At 48.0% G+C, this 16,473-nt stretch overlaps 1 protein-coding gene across 1 annotated transcript in view; it reads right to left on the reverse strand.

Moving 5' to 3' along the window:
- Nucleotides 1–830: 830 nt before the first annotated feature.
- KDM5B (lysine demethylase 5B) overlaps nt 831–16,473 on the reverse strand; it is a 55,822-nt gene continuing 40,179 nt past the window's right edge. Inside the window, exons 18-27 of the mRNA XM_021527664.2 lie at nt 15,532–15,646; nt 13,217–13,572; nt 12,014–12,152; nt 10,025–10,204; nt 9,014–9,172; nt 6,698–7,183; nt 4,718–4,829; nt 3,226–3,380; nt 2,251–2,577; nt 831–1,688 (exon numbers count right to left, since the gene is read on the reverse strand). Coding sequence (XP_021383339.1) covers nt 1,551–1,688; nt 2,251–2,577; nt 3,226–3,380; nt 4,718–4,829; nt 6,698–7,183; nt 9,014–9,172; nt 10,025–10,204; nt 12,014–12,152; nt 13,217–13,572; nt 15,532–15,646 — 2,167 coding nt within the window. The 3' untranslated portion in view covers nt 831–1,550. The remainder of the gene's footprint in view (nt 1,689–2,250; nt 2,578–3,225; nt 3,381–4,717; nt 4,830–6,697; nt 7,184–9,013; nt 9,173–10,024; nt 10,205–12,013; nt 12,153–13,216; nt 13,573–15,531; nt 15,647–16,473) is intronic.

Below are 16,473 nucleotides of genomic sequence, written 5' to 3' on the forward strand. Positions count from 1 at the left end.
GAGGACAATGCTGTCCTCTGTCATGGAGAATGCTCTCCCTGGGACAAAGATCTCCAGCCCTCCTGTCTCCCTGGGCTCCAGCAGTTCCACCTCTGGCAGGCCTTGAGCCACATCCCTGTCACCAGGCCCCTTCCAGCTGTGTTCTGCAGCAGTGATTGCTCTCCAAGGGATTTTGGGTGCAGCCCCGTGTGAGAAGTGCCTTGTGGGCCTGAACACCCGAGCTGTGCTGCTCTGAGCTCGTCTCCTCTGGCAGCACTGTGGTGCCACACCTGCAGTGCCCCAGCTACAGGCCCAGAACAGCCTTTGGGAGAACCATAAATCTCCTTATTCCTCAGGCTTCGGGGCTAATTGCAGGTGGTAGCAGCTGAAGGAGTCCACCCAGAGGCAGAGCAGAGCTTGCTGTGGCCACCAGCCTGGGCTGTGCAGAGCCAGCTCCCTGTGGGCCACAGAGAAGGTCAGTGTGGCCACCAGCCTGGGCGGTGAGGGAAGGTCTCTGCTTTGTTGCAGCTGGGCAGGGCTGGCAGGAAAAGCTGCCCCACACCTTTGCTTCCTGTGTGAACCCTCTGGTCCTGCCCCTGACAAGTCCCACATTGTACCTTCAATTCTTCATGCATTCAACCTGCAAATAATTTTAGCTTTGGAAAAGCTTTGCAAAAATCTTAGAAAAGTTTTTTTTTCTTTTTGGTGTAACATTTTGACCTCCCTCCACACCTAAATGGACAAGAACCACCACGGCTTTTGCATTGCTTCTTTGGAAGGTGATTATTTCTTGGCTAAGAGAACCCAGAGATGCAGTGTGGATTCAGAGGGAAATAAAACTGCATTTCAAATTCTCTAAAAACACCAACATTTAATTTTATAACATAACCAGGGGTTTATTCCACAATATAAACTGCAACATTTGATACAAGCTACCCAAAAAAGGAGAAAGCCAAAATACAGCTGTGGCAATTACTTTACAGATTTTTTTTTCCTGTCTTCTACATCACAGGGCCCTCAGTGACACTAGGATCTAACATTTGCTGTCTGTACATCAACCAATGCTAGAAGCAACACGCTGTTCAGTTGTCATTCCAGTCACTGAAACCAGACATAGAAGTTATTGCTCAGATAAATAAACCTAGTCTACGAAAAACGAAGTGGAAAAAAACTAAAGTCTCCAAAGAGTTAACAGAGTAAACAGGGATTTCCTCAAAAGAGGATTATTGGAAAATTCATGGTGCAGGGTTATTTTTGTTTGTTTGTTTTTGCACCCAAACCAAGCTGAATTAAATACGTCGGTAAATCCCAGAGGTAACTGAATGCTGTACAATAAAGGTGCCTTCCCAATCAGTGGAAACCCCTGCAAACAGTCAGCATCTCAAACCTCAACAACCACAAACAGATCAAGGGAAAATACAAAAGTGTCAAAAATTGTTCTGAGTTCTGGAAAATGATCCCATAAGGATAGAAGTAGCACCATTTGCAATCTGGTTCTTAAACCAGCCCCTGTGGCTTAACTGTAAAACTGGGAACCTTCTTTACTCAAGTCCTGAAGGGTTTATGGGGTTTTACTTCCTGTACTGGGCGTCCTTCCCGGCGCAGCTGGCGCAGATGTAATCCTCCTTCTCTGCCATCTCCGGGGAGATGCCCACACACACCTGGTGGAACCACTGGTTGCAGCTGCCATCACACTGGACCCAGTCGACCTGGTGAAGAGCAGACACAGGGGTCAGAGCAGGGCCAGGCAAAGTGCCCTGCACTCGTGGGTCATGCTGGGGCTCCCGGTCTATTTACACGAGAAATGCCCTGTTCCACAGCTGGCTGCTGCTGCATATTCACTGTGCTCCCTGCTCTCCTGGGCTGTGGGCAGGGCACACCCTCCCTTATCTTCTCACTGCTCTCCCACCTATCAGAGACTCAACATCCCTCTTCTCTATTTCCAGCGTGGACGAGCCTGAACAGAGCCCCAGGCACTGCCCCCACGACAGAGCCCACGCACACCTGTATCCCAAGGGCAGCCAGGACACGGTGTCTGCACGGCCCCACCTGCCCCCTCTCCTGGTGTGCAGATGTTCTGATGCCACACGGCTGCCCCAGGGCAGCTGGGGTCAATCCTGCCCATCCCAGCTGCACAGACACCGGCCCTGGGTGAGCCAGGGCCTCTCACCCCCATCATGATCAGCTTTTCTACAGTCAAACAGTCCCGGGGCAGCTCCCTGCCCCAGATCCCAGCACTCAGAACACCATGGTGGGTCTGCCCCTGCTGACCTCATCCCCCTCGGGCTGGAGGCAGTTCACAGCTGGGCAGATGGCATCCTCATCCTCGGAGTCCTCCTGCTCCGAGAACGACGTGTCTGAGGGCAGCAAGTGGCTGTCGCTGGAACGCTGCAGCTCCAGGAGCCGCTCCCGCTCTCTCTCCAGTTTGTTACTGCACAGATCCTTTGCGTGACTCAGTTTCAGCTTCTTCTTTTTGGGTGTTCTCATCTTTTTTACTCTTGCTCTCTTCTCACCACAGAAGGTCTCTCTCTCAAAACGCCGCTTCAGTTTTCTCTCCATGTAACTAATCCCATCCTTTTTCCCTCGGCAACACTCATTCTATGGGAAAGACATTTTGACAAGGTTGGAAGTGTGCAGTTAACACCCATTATCCTGTTATTCCATACCCTGATTTTAGGAATAGGTTTAAGTACAAGTGCAGTGTCTGACAGTGCTGCATCTTCAGTAGCGTGAGATGTGTAAAAGGAGCCAAGGGCAGGGTCAGGCACCAGAGACAGAATTCGGAGAGAAAACCATCCTCATTTCCTGCCTCTGAGCCCACAGCTCCCTTGGAAAGCCTCAACACAGGACAAGAATCAAGTGCTCTAGGCCAGGACGGGACTTGGAACAATCTAATCTAGTGGAAGGTGTCCCTGCCCATGGCAAGGGATGGAACAAAATGAGCTTTAAGGTCCCTTCCAACCCAAGCCATTCTGGGATTCTGCAATTCTATGAAATCAGGACAGATATATGTAAAGTACAGAGACTGACCATAAACATGTATCTAAATTTCAAAAATGCATTAGGCCACAAATTGTATTCAATATTTTGTAACTAATTTATTACCGATTTCTTGACTCCTTTTTCACAAGGAAAATGTATTCTCTTGGAAGTGCAGCCACACACACAAACCCCAGTGAAACCCAAGGGCTACAGCAGAGCCCTTCCTCAGGGTGCCCCAGCTCAGTGTTGCTGTTGGACACTTGCCTTGTCACTTGTGGCTGTGTTGGGTGACCTCTGTTCTGGCTGCAGGGTTGGGCTCTGCTTCGTGAACAGGGCCTGGTAGAGCTCCTGGATCTCGGGCAAAGAAACCTGCAGCAGCTGGGCTTCCATCATCAGCTCGTCCAGCTCGGTGCTAACAACTAGTGTGAAAGACAAGGAGACAGCAAGAATTCTTCAGTGACAAGAACTGCACAGATAATGAAAAATCTTTGGTATCACAACAAAAAATGGTGAAAGACTTTAAATCTGCAACTGTGTGAGTTAGTTCTTATTTGCTTCCTCTTGACTGTTCATTTTTAACAGCAGGGTTACAAGGAAAGATGAAGGCTTGCACAGAAGCTCCTGCACTGTGGCTCAGCATCCTGCCATGCTCCCATTCCCTGCTGATTCAAGGATAAGGCATTGCCATCATTCCTGGCAAATTCTCCTGCTTCAGGAGCTGCAGGAGTGTGACAATCCCCTCACTACCTAACAAGTGGATAACATGAACAAACTGAGAGAGGCCTGTACAGGGAACCATGAGAGGAGAGGAAGGAAGGCTGAGGATAAGCCTGATGACAAGGTCCTGCTCTATGGTCACTACCCACTGCTGCTACTGGCACCAAAGCTCATGCAGGGCTCTGAAACAGTCCTGGCTGGGGAGGCCAAAATCTTTGTATAAATAACAGCTTATTAATACACTACAACTCAAATATGAAAAATAAACCTGATGACACAAAGAACTGCCTTGTTTGATGTGAACTGTAACATTCCACTGAAATGGCTTTTCTAGCACTGGTATGGACTGAGCTGCACAGACATGAAGGTAAGTCTAGACTTGTGTCCCTGGAGCATTATGCATGAGGAGGGAAGAAATGATAAATAATTTCTGTCACAGTCATAAAATGATGTAATTCACAGCTTGTCTGTTAGTCCAACCCACCAAGTCTGAGATGAAGATGGTCCAGAGCCTGTGCTGAGTGACCCCAGCAGAGCAGATCAGTCCCATGGGGGCTGCGGCAGCTCCAGTCTCTGACAGCTGGACAATTGTGCTGCAGCAAGCTCACATGGACTCGTGTCCTGGGCATCAAGTATCCCATGGCTTCCAGCACCACATCCCTTCTGTCCCCATCCACCTCCAACACTTCCAGTGGCCCCTCCTCTTTCCTCCCCTCTTCTGCAGCTCGGCTGGGGTACAGCCTGGGGGAGCTGTTCTTGTGGGAAGGGGCCAGCTCTCCCTATTCCTCATCCCATTGTGCCACACCTTCTCATTATACATGGGAAATTTCTATCCTTGAGCAATGCATCCCTCTGCCAAAGCTGGACCCTGAGCTCCAAAGTTGCTGAGGAGATGGAGAAACAACCAGCAGGGCTATGCAGTCACAGGCCTGCTCAGCCATTTCCTGCTGACCAGGACACCCTCCCTGCCCCACCAAATACAGGAGAAGAAAGGAAGGGGCAGGGGGAAACCTCCCAAACCAAAGTGAAGATTACAAACCATGAAGTGGGATGCAGTGCTGTCCTGTAGAGAATGGAGAATGCAAATACATGGTTCTGTTATCCCAGTCATGAGGCATGGAGAATGACATTGCCCCAATTGTCTGTGACACCTAGAAAACAAAACACAGATAATTTCACTAAACATGGAGTTTGAAATGCAGAATAACTGTGAGACACTTGTTTCTCTTACAGCTAATGAATCTTGTATCTGATCCAAAAGACTGCAGCAGGGACACCTCAACAACAAACCCTGCACCTCCTGACACTGCCAGGGGCATCTCACCAGGAACCTTCCACAACACCCTCTGCCTCACTAACCCAAGTGCCTAGGTCCCTTACAGAATAGGGCTCTCCTCCATTCCCACTGCTGGTCTCAAGGGAATTTTTCAAACTCACTCACATTCCTCACTTTGGCCAGTGTTAAAGCAGCTCAACTCCAGTGGTTACTGAAGAGCTTCTTGTGTGGAAGTGAGAGCTGCATTAGCCCAGAGGACAGGGAAAAGCGAATTGGGACAAGGACAGGACAGCCATGGTGAAACAATGGATTCACCAGAAAACCACCTCAAATCCATGGAGACTGAAGTTTCCTGAAGGTCTCACCTGCCTGAGGTGTGCTGGGGGCCTGGCTCAGGAGGGTCCCTGGCTCAGGCACACTGAGGGACCCAGGTAGAGGGACCTGGTCAGAGGCTCTTCCACGGAGCTTCCCAGGGACCTCTGACTTGGGAAATGTAGGCACAAGGACCTGGACAAGCTCAGCCAGAAACACCCTCGTTTGGAAGGTTTACTGACTTAAGGTCCAGACCCCTCAAAAATGGCTACACTGCTCTGGGTGGGAGGAACCTCACACCTCCACGCTGAGCTAATACCATCACACAAATAAAATGAAACTCACTCTTTCAATTTCTGGCCAAAACATCAACTTCTGTTTCCAAAATCTTGGCCAATTCTTTTCAGCTACACTAGCTGACCTAGTAAAATGATACTTTCAGACTTAAGTGACCAGAAAAAAATCTCTTAAATACCTAAAGATATTTTAATTTCTGTATCTTGACTTGCTTTTTTGAAAACATGGATCCACTAGCCACTGGCACAGCTGGGTGAATGAGAAGCAGCTGCAACACCCTGTCAGGTGTGGAATGGTTTATGTTTTAACATAAGTGAACGTGAAAACAGAAACACAGCCTAACTGTAGCTGGACTGCTAGCTAAAATAAAGTGCTTCAAAATGTAAAAGCAACAGAGTACATTCCATTTTGGGGTGTTTCATGTTCTTCATACAGCACAGAACTTTGATTTCTGATATTTTTCTGCATTTGTTACTCTCAGGAAAATTCTTTCCCTCCTTTCCTCCTTTATGTGTCCTTTTTGCTGAAAGATGTTCACTAAAAAAAAGACAAACTCTCTCACTACCTCACTTGAAACAGCTGCTGTGCCTACAACCAACCATATGAGCAGAAAATTCAGCTTGGGAGGCCTAGTGGAAGTGAGGAGAGGCAGAAAAGGATGAAGACACTTTGTTGGAAACAACTTTGTCTGAGAGCCAAGCTAGTAATGCACAGGACAGTTTGTGGCTCTGTCAGTAATTCTCAACACTTATTTGAATATTTGTAGGTGCAGAATATAAAGACCAACTGAATAGTAAGCACTCCAGAAACAGTAACTCAGCAGCTCTGTCATTAGTGGTGCCACAGCAAAACACAGGAGCTGGAAGGGGAGAGGGGAAATACAGGTTCTTTGGGAGGAATTGTTCCTGGACTCCAGCGGAAGGGAACACGAAGCTGCTGCTGGGGCACAAACACATCCTGGCTGAGAGGAACAGCAGGACCCAGCTCCTGACAGCTGAAAAGCAGGAACAAACCCTCTGCCTTATTGGGATTTGTAGGGAGCTGCAGCAGACCCAAACCCAGAGCAGTGTCACCCCCTGTCCTCACCAGCACCGTGCTCCTAGTGCCAGAAGCCTGTCCCCAGCCCAGCCTCACCTTGTTTGCCTCTGGCAGCTGGCCCGCCGAGGCTTGCCACCTGCTGTGCAGTAATCCTGAGCCAACTTTGTCCTGGATGCGTTTTAGATTCCCTGAATACAACATTTGTTGTGCTCTGTGCTGCCAGTTCACAGTTCTCTCGATCATGTAGCGCAGGGCGTCCCCCTCGGGCAGCCGGACGCGGATGCGCTGCAGGGACGCCAGCAGCGGCAGGATCTTCTCCAGAGGCGGCTTCTCGGAGCGGCGGCACTGCGGGCACAGCCACACGCGCGGCCCCGGCGCGGCGCCGGGCACCGGCACGCAGCCCGTGTGGAAGAAGCCCCTGCAGAGCTCACACTGGATCATGGGAGCGGCCGGCTCCTTCTGGCACAGGCACACCTTGAGCTCGGCGTCCTCCTCGCTCGACAGCGCCTTCACCTCGTTCGCTGCTCGCAGGGCGCGCAGCGCCTCCATCTCCCTCAGCCGCGCTTCTCCCAGCGTGGCCATCTGAAAGGGAGGCAAAGGATGGCATCTCCCAGGGAACACTGCTTGTTGCAAACAGGGTGCCCTCTGCTCTGCACGCTGCAGACATACCAGCCTGCAGGGCTTCAAACGTTGGAATGAAGCGAGGATGGGGATGTCCAGTGGGACAGCAAATGGGACTGAAGGGGTAGCACTGGGGATATGCTGTGGTGTGACTTCAACTCCCTTCCATTTTCTCATAAAGCCCTGAGAGAAAAAGCTTAACCCTTTGTAAAAAAAAAAAAATAGCCCCTAACCCCTTCTCTCTTCCAAGCTTTTGTGTTTTGTACTACAAAAAAAGCAGCTCAAATCCTGAAGAAGTGCAAGCTTGGATTGCAGATACTGCTCTGGGAACATGTCTCTCAACAGTCTGACTTTGGATACTCAGAAAAGCTTCCTGGACAGTTTTCACAAATGCAAAATGTACCTCTGGCCCTCACTTTGTACATGCTGCCCAGTGCTCAGGGCCATGCCCTGACCTATGAACTTGCTCTGGGGATTGTTAACAGCAGGCAAAGTTCAGGTGTACTCTGGATGTTTAACCTCTCTGCAGATGTTCCTGACCCTTCTTCCATGAATCTTTAGCACTAGCTCCTATAAAGACAGCAATATATTTCAGTTCCATAAAGGCCGTGCAAGCCAGCTGCAACTAATTAATTCTATCATTTTATAATGTATATAAACATACTGAGGAGGGTTTATAACTATATACAATGTGATTATTTCTCACACCATAAGCTTTCAAGCACAATTCCTGAACTAAAATCAGCTCTGGAAAAATTAGACAGCTGTGCCCAGCCTGGGCAGACATTGGACTGGGGCATAGCACATTCCACTGTGCACACAGGTGCTGAGCTGGGCTGGGAGTGTGGAAAGGTTCTGGTTTCCCTCATATGTCAGAAGCAAACCCTGCCACACTGGAAGACCTTGCTTTCCTGGGTGCAGCCCCTGGGAATGCCCTGGGTCTCCTTGGCCAGAGGTGCTGGAGTCACAGAGGGCTGAGTGTGTCCCCACAGTGCCATGACAGGGACACCACTGCAGCTCTGGGGGCAAGACAAGAGAGGCCAACACCAAAGCACTGAAAGTACAAGTTTTCAAGTAGTTGCCATAGGTTAAAACTTAAATGTCCCACATTAAATAACATTCAAGCCCCACTTAATGAGCCCCTACTGCATCTCATTAGCCACAGGACATAGTTACCTGGCCCAGGCAGAGGCTCTGCACTAGGTCTGCTGGAATGAAGCCCTTCCCCAACAGCAACTAGTTTGGTCCACCCAGAGCAGTGTTTTAGTGGCTCCATAACACATGAAGTTTTCTTTAATTATTTACAATGTTTGTTTTAATTATAAATTGTGCCGGATTATTGTGTTCTTTGAAACATAGTTAAATCTTAACTCCATAACACATGAAGTTTTCTTTAATTATTTACAATGTTTGTTTTAATTATAAATGGTGCCGGATTATTGTGTTCTTTGAAAGGATCAGACTTGGGCAAACCCTACCCCATTTTTAATAATGTTTAGGTATGGTAGGGGAAAACAGGCTTCCATTTTTTGTTTTCTTGTGCTTTGCTCAGCTACAGGCACTGCCTAGCAAACTGTGACGCTGCTTAATGCACAAAGCAACACGTGTTGTTTCCACTGAAAGCAATTTTGGGAAGTCTGAAGCAAGCACAGAAAAGTGCAGTTCCAGAAATCCTGCAGAGCAGCACAGTGAGAACAGGATGGAAGCCACACTCCTGCACAGGAGGCAAACAGAAACAAAGGTTCAAGGAACTCAGAAGGAATTCCTGTTAGGAAAGATCTGTCCACTTACCGCGGATGCAGTGTCCTTGCTTTCAGAGAGTGCCCGCTCCAGGTCGCTCAGTGTCTCCAGCTTAGTGCTTTTCTTCTTGCCACTTGGCACTGGCTCCTTCAGCTTCTTCTGCTTCCTCTTCAGACTGAGCATCCCAATGTCACACCAGGGACACAACACCTGAGGGACAGAACAGCAGTGTCCCACACGCAGCAGTGTTACTCCTGCACTGTTCCTAACGCACTTTCCTGCCTGGATGCAGCCACACGCAACTGGTGAGAACTAGGGATCCTGTAGTTATTCCATCAAAGATCTGAGGGATTAGGATGACATTATCTGGAAGGCAGGGAGAACTGGAAAGTTGGAACTACAGTTTTGCAAAATGCCCAGTCCCAAACAACCCTTGTATTTCACCCAGACTGCTGGGAGAAAGACAGAGAGTGAGAGCCAAAATGCTGAACAGCCTCCATTGGACTGAAACTACAAACCTTGGGAAAGGGCAGAGATTCCAGAGGCTGCCCTACATTCCTGTCTGTCCTGACAGGAGGGGGCTCAGAGGGCCTCGGTGCTGGGCAGAGTGTACATTGCTCAAGGACTGCAGATGTGACACAGACACAGTTCCAGAGGGGCAGCAAACACAGCCCCAGCCTCGCCCTGGCACCCCTGAACCTGAGGAGGATGGAGCAGGTAGGAACCTGCTCACCTGTAGCTTAGCCTGATGCACTGGAGTTAATCCACTGCCACAGATTTGCCAGTATTCCCATATTCATATGGAAAATGTTAGACATGGCCTGCTCTTGTTAGCCACCAATTAAGAAGAACAGAAAAACATAGCTAAATCTTTAGCATTTTAGAAGTTTAAAACTATTATTAGAACTATAAGTCACTAACAAAAGTTCTTATTAAAATAGTTCCTGTAATCCTAAAGCAGTTCTGCAAATATACTTAATATTTACTGCTCCTTCCTGGGCACACACTGAGTCCCTGCACCTGTGCATGACTGAGCACGCTGATCCCCTCCAGGCCTCTCACCTCCAGAAGGGAATACGGAGAGTTCTCACACAGGAACGTGTTTGCTGCACACTCCTTCCACGCCTGCACTTCGGCCACCAGGGCCTCCAGCCTGGGCAGGTAATCCAGGTGCACTGGGATGGATCGACCTCTTGTGACGAGCTCCACCAGCGTGTCCAGCACGGGCACACGGCCCCCAGCCTGCCGGGATGGAAATGAGGAGATGCTGGATGCACTCCAGACACAGCACTGCCCAAGTCACAGCAGTCACTCAAGGAATTCAGGGCAGAGCTTGTAAAAATGAATTTAATGCTCAGACAGCTCAGTGATCTGCACTGTCAGTTCAACATTTGTGCTGCTTGTGCATTTAGTCATTGACTACCAGACAAACTGACAACACATTTTGGGGCTGGGAAGCAAGAATACACTTAGCAAATGACTCTTTAAAAAGAAAACAGAACAAAAACAGAGACTACCAACACTATAAACAGCTTCCAAGTCTCACAGTGCATTCACAGCAGAAAATCAAAATAATTCTGAAATAATAAAATTACACAGTTATTAACATTGAGAAAAGATCTCCAAGATCAATTTCAGCAATTAACCCAGCATTGCCAAATCCACCACTTGTCCCCAAGTGTCATATCCACATACCTTTTAAATCCTTCCAGGGATGGTGACTCTACCCTGAACAGGCTGTGCCAGGGCCTGACCACTCCTTTCAGCGAAGAAATTTTCCCCAACACCCAACCTGAACCTCCCCAGGTGCAACTTGAGGCAGTTTCCTCTCATCCTGTCTCTTGCTTCCTGGGAGGAAACTCTTGATTCCCCTGGCTCCAGCCTCCTTCCAGGTACTGCAGGGAGCTCCAGCACCAGAAGACAAGTTTAAGCCAGGCTGTGCCACACCAAGAGTGAGAACCACTCCCAGTATCCCGTGTGCCACTCAGGAGCAAGCTCCAGCCATTCCCTTGGCACCCCACACCTCAGGCAATGCAGGTACCACACACCCAGAGGTAAAGCAGCACAAGAGGTAATTCCAGAGCTAACTTCTAGAACAGGCAGTTGATGTAGGACTGAAGAACTATTCACCAAAACAACCGCAGCACCTCTAGCAACTTCAAAGTCCTGATGCCAAGAACTTCCTGCAAGTCACAGAGATTGCAGGCATTTAACAAAACCTTCACAGAACCAATGCAGAAATTCTTGGCAAAGACAGAACTAGTTTTCCATATTCAGGAGGCAGAATTTCAGAGTCCAGACCAAGAGATTAGCAAATGCCAAGAAAAAAAAAAAAAAAAATCACTCAAATTCTTTCAAGACAGCCCTCAAATGAAAATTAGTATTACATGAATTTCATTCCTCCAAAATATTTAAATCCAGGAAAATTATTTTTTTAAATAAGAGCCCAAAATAAATTTTTATTAAAAGACAAATTTAGGCCAGATGGGCCTGAAAATACCCCTAAGCTAGATTACAGATCACTTTATAGAAACAAATTGAGGACAAATGAAAATATTTGGCAGTTTATACCAAAATGTGAAATCAGGGCTATCCCAGTGCCACCCTGGACTGATCTGAGCAGTCCCATTGACCTCTGGCTTGAGCACTTGCAAGGCTGAGCCAGGAACTACTTCTGTATCAGTACTCTGTACCTCAGTATACTACACAAAAATATGATTAACAGGGAGTTGTTACTGAGCAACTCAGAAAAAGTGACCTTAAGGTGAAGTTCCACAATGCAGTGACTTTTTAAATTCAGATTTTTGCTAATAGCTGTTTTATAGATTTTATTGCAGGCAGTTTGTTGCAGAGGTGAAGGAACACAGGCCAGAAACAGAAGCAAGAATCAGGCAGTGAATGTAGCTGCTCCATGGCTGAGGTAACCAATGCCCTGGACTGGGTGCTCTGAGTCAGAGCAACACCAGAGCCCTGGAGCACACTTAGGGTCTGGAGTGGCTCTGGTGACATGAGCAGGGTCACTGTCCCTACCTGGCAGCCAGGCTCACGTACCTGCAGAGCCTCCACCTCCTGCAGCCAGTCCTTGGCCTTCTGCACCGCATCCTTCAGTGCTGCTCCATTCGGGAGGTAGGCTGGGATCTCCTCCAGCTCCTTCACTGCTGCTGCCAGGCTGCTCAGGGACTGCCGGGGCCTGGGGGAACACAACGCCCAGGTGTGAGATGCTGCTAACAGGGGAGACTCTTCCACTCACCTGGGTTATTAAAATCAGAGGGCCACACCAACCGATGATGTTACTGATGATGTTCAGTACTGGCTGCACCTAGCAAAGCTGGGCTGTCAGGAGCAGGGGAGGTTTAAAAATGTCTGTTTGCTTACTTGAGCCTTTGACTAGAAATATTCTCATGTTTGGACTTAAAGAAGAGGTAACTTCTGGATGACAAACACCCACCAAACAGACCAGCACCAGCTGAGAGATACTGCATTAGAAAATTAAAACTCTGAAATGGACTTTTCTCTATTTCTGAGGTTTTAGAGAGGTACAAACACAACACAGAACCCTATCAAATGTTAAACTTAAGCTTAGTCATTAATGTGCTATATGAAGTTGTCTTAAAACACTGTGGTTAGTAGTGGGTAAGAAATGTTTCAATACTTCAAGTATGACAAAATTAAAAAAATAAAGGAATCTTGAGGGAAGAAACCTGGCAAATAAGTTTGTGCCATGTTCCTAATTTTTAAGTACACTGTGCTCTCCCTTGTTTTACTTTATAAATCAGAAAGTAAACGCCACAAGAAAAAATTTCTTAGAAAGGATGTACTTGGCTTATTTCCTTCTCTGCACCAATTAATCTGGAAAAATCTCCTTGTTAGTTAGAAATAGTCTCACATGGACCTCTATGGACTATGAAGTTTTACCTGCTGGTGATACCTATCTGAGCTTGATCTGAACATGCGTCCTCCAGCCTGAAACTGGGGAGGGGAGCAGGTGGAAAAGGAGGAAGAGGCATCTTAAACCCCTTTCCTGTGGCACAAGGAGAAATTACACCAGATGGTTGAGCAACAGAAACACTGCAAGGCAAGACACATGAAACTACTCCATCCCTCATCCCTCTCCTCCAGCCCTTCTGGCTGGCACAAGCTTTGCCTTCATGCTGGGAACTGGATGAACAAAGGGGAGCCCCTCCAGGAGTCAGGGCACTTCCATCTGAAACAACTCATGAAACTACAAAAAGCAACACTGAGATTTAGCTCTACCTGGCCTTTATCAGGTTCCTGGCTTTGTCATCCCAGTGCTCGGACACGGTGAGGAGCTCCTGCAGCTTGGCCATCGCCTTCTCAACGGCTGGGTAGGGTGCGAGCCCCACCCCGGAGTCTATGAGGCGTCTCATGTCATCCAGAGTGAGGGAGCCCTGCTCGGAGCAGGCCAGCTGCACGTCCTCCAGCCAGCGCGCCTGCTCCAGCCGCGTCCGCAGCTCCGGCAGCTGCGGCAGGTCCACGTCGAAGTCAAAGCTGACGTCCAGCAGCTCCTGCAGCTCTGCAGCACCGGGCATCTCTTCAGAAAGGAGCTTTTGGCTTTGCTGCTGGAAAGCTTCCACACGGTCAAGGAGATCCTGAAATACACAAATGCAACAATAAATCTCTGCCAAGTCACTTGACCATGGAAACGCAGGGTTAACAACGGGAGCACAGGCTCCTGGCAAACCCCCTGCTGCAATGCACACAGCGCACATGGCAAATTATCCCGAGGGCTGAAACACTAGAACAGTGTGTTCAACACACAGTGTTGCCAGCACCTCCTCATATGTAACATGGCCACAAGCTTGGGTATCCCAGAACAAGGCAATCCCAGTCACAGGGGTGTCAGAAAGAGGGCTTAGAAGAACAGAAAGGATGGAGAGGGAAATTGAGCCTTCCATGGGTGTTGCTGTCGGGCTTTGTTTTGGAATGGTTCGGGCAGCTGAGGAACAGCAAGGTGAGGATTATGAAGACTTTGCAATACACTGGGAAGGGCACAGAAGTTCTGAGGTTCATTTCTGCTGCACTGCTAAGGCTTCTGAGCTGCACCCCACAGTCCCAGTGAGCCACAGGTATTTCACTCTCTCATGCAGGGGAACACCTTCTCTTTCTCCATGCACTCAGCAGCTCATTACCCCAATAGGTATTTCTGGGGCTGTGTGTACTTTTCCCCAGGATAAAGGACAGTCAACCAGAGTAATCCCACAGTGAAGGCTGGGATTATTCTGTATGAAGCAACCTGCCCAGTACTCCAGTACTGCTTGAAATGCTGTTTCTGCAGGAAGTTCTTCCCTCACAGCTGACACCTTGGCATTTTGTCAGTGAGGCTGTTTTCCAGGGTGGGCAACCTCCTCCAGCATGGAATAAAACATTTTTTAGAGACAGACTGAATTGTGAACCCATCTCCAGTAATGTTGGTCACTTATATTAACAGACTGATTTGCACAATGACATATAATTGAGGCTTGTTGAGGATGATACAAAGGAACACTCTGGCCATATGTGTTTGTTATTCCCCTGTTCAGGAATGCCAGATGGAGAGGAACTGTTTGCATGTCTGGCATTTCTAAATTTCTGCTTTTCAACTAACAAAAAACTTCACAGCTTCAGTGTTATAAACAAATAACTGTAAATAGGACTGCATCAAATCTGATCCACACACTGCAGGGCAGATAAAGCTTCCAAAGCACCAGTCAAAGCTGACTAGAACTGGTTTATTCCCATTAATTTCCATGGCACCATCTGGTGTCTCAGTGTTGGGTGGATGCTTGAGGGACAGTTCAAGAGCTGGACATGGCATCTCCTGGTTTCAAGTGTCACAAATATGCAAAATCCCTTCTCTTTTAAGACAGGAATTGCAGCTGCACATAATTTTTTTTTTCAATAGCCCCTCAGTATGATATGGAACATTTTGGCAAATTCTGAAACAAGATCTTGAATTACTTTCAGTTTGCCTGAGGGCTCATCATCTGGGGAGCACAGAACCAGCACAACTGGTGGTTGTGGGATTCAAAGTGATCTGACTCCAGCCAGCAGCAGGTTCTCTGCTAGAGAGAGGATCTGGCCAGCCTGGGCTGGGTTTGGCTGGAGTTATCTATGGGGTTTCCTGGAATGTGGGTTGAGAGCACAAAGAGGGATCTAATTACAAGACTGAGAAAGCTGATTCTGGACTAACAAAGAAGGATGAGAGAGCTGTTCCTCAGAGCACTGGGGAGTTTGAAAGTTCTCAGATTAATCTGGCTTTACTCGTAAGAGCAGACCAGGTGACTGACCCCAGACTTTTAACCTGCAATTACCCAGGTCCTGCTCCTTCTCCTACAATCCTTCATACAACATGAATGGTTTGATCTGCCTGTGCAGTATAAAACTCTGCTGACCACGAACAGCAGCTAGTCAGAGCTCCTTTCTTTAGCATCCCACGTGCACAAGTCACCCCAGCCTGCCAGTGCCCAGGTACTAACTCTTGGAGCAAACAGTGAGATGGGAGACAAAGGCAGTGCAAGCCCATCACTCTGTAAATGCTCCTGCTCCCTTGCCAAGGCTTCCCAGGTTACCTTCAGCAGCGGTGTCTGGCTCAGGAGGCAGGGCAGGGCGTAGAGCTGCCTGACAAACAGCCGCAGCTCGTTCACCGTCAGCTGGTTCTGACACTTCCCTCCCCCGGAGCGGTACCTGCAACGACACGGGCAGCTTGCCTGCTTATCACTGAGGAAAAAAATAAATGTCACAACTTCAAGGCCAGGTTGGATAGGGCTTGGAACTACCTGGTCTAGTGGAAGGCGTTCCTGCAGGGAGTGGAACAAGATGAGCTTTTAAGATCCCTTCCCACACAAACCATTCTGTGATTTATTGATTCCCTAACATCTGCTTATGATTTCATGTCAGCCAGGCCTTCTTCAGGAATAGCAGAACATTCACAAGCATCCAAGCAGCCCAGGGCTCACACACGTGGGAAAGCTCAGTCTGCCACTGCAGAACAACTATTGTTGAAACACTCATATTAAATAGGATTCTGGAACAACTACTCAGCCTTGGAAGGGCACTGATTATTATGGAATAAAATTAAGCTTTTTTTTCCAGAACATAAAGCAACTGTGGATAAACTATTCAGTTATGTTGCAGTAGCTATTGTTGTCAGCTCTGCCCATGCCCACACCAAAAGAGAACAAATCCCAATTCTGAATGGGTTTTATATCGACAGGTTGTGTAGGCACTTCTGAAAAATCCTCTCTACACTGAATTCAGCATTTTTATTTTTATCTAAAAGCTTTGTAGCAAATGAGTGGCTTATAAGTGTTAACAAATTGCCCACTATTAAAAGCCTCTCTAAACTCAAGCCAGTATTAATGAGGTCTGAGAACCCTGAACAGAAAAGGAAAGAGATCCCTTACAATGCTGGCTCCAATTGAATCCACAGTGTGTTATTTATACAAAAGAGGAGAACAGCCCAGCAGGATATGCCAGCATGACTGGAATGTGAACACTATAAAATAAATTTT

Source organism: Lonchura striata, chromosome 30 (assembly GCF_046129695.1).
Source record: "Lonchura striata isolate bLonStr1 chromosome 30, bLonStr1.mat, whole genome shotgun sequence".
In the NCBI taxonomy this organism is placed as follows: domain Eukaryota; kingdom Metazoa; phylum Chordata; class Aves; order Passeriformes; family Estrildidae; genus Lonchura; species Lonchura striata.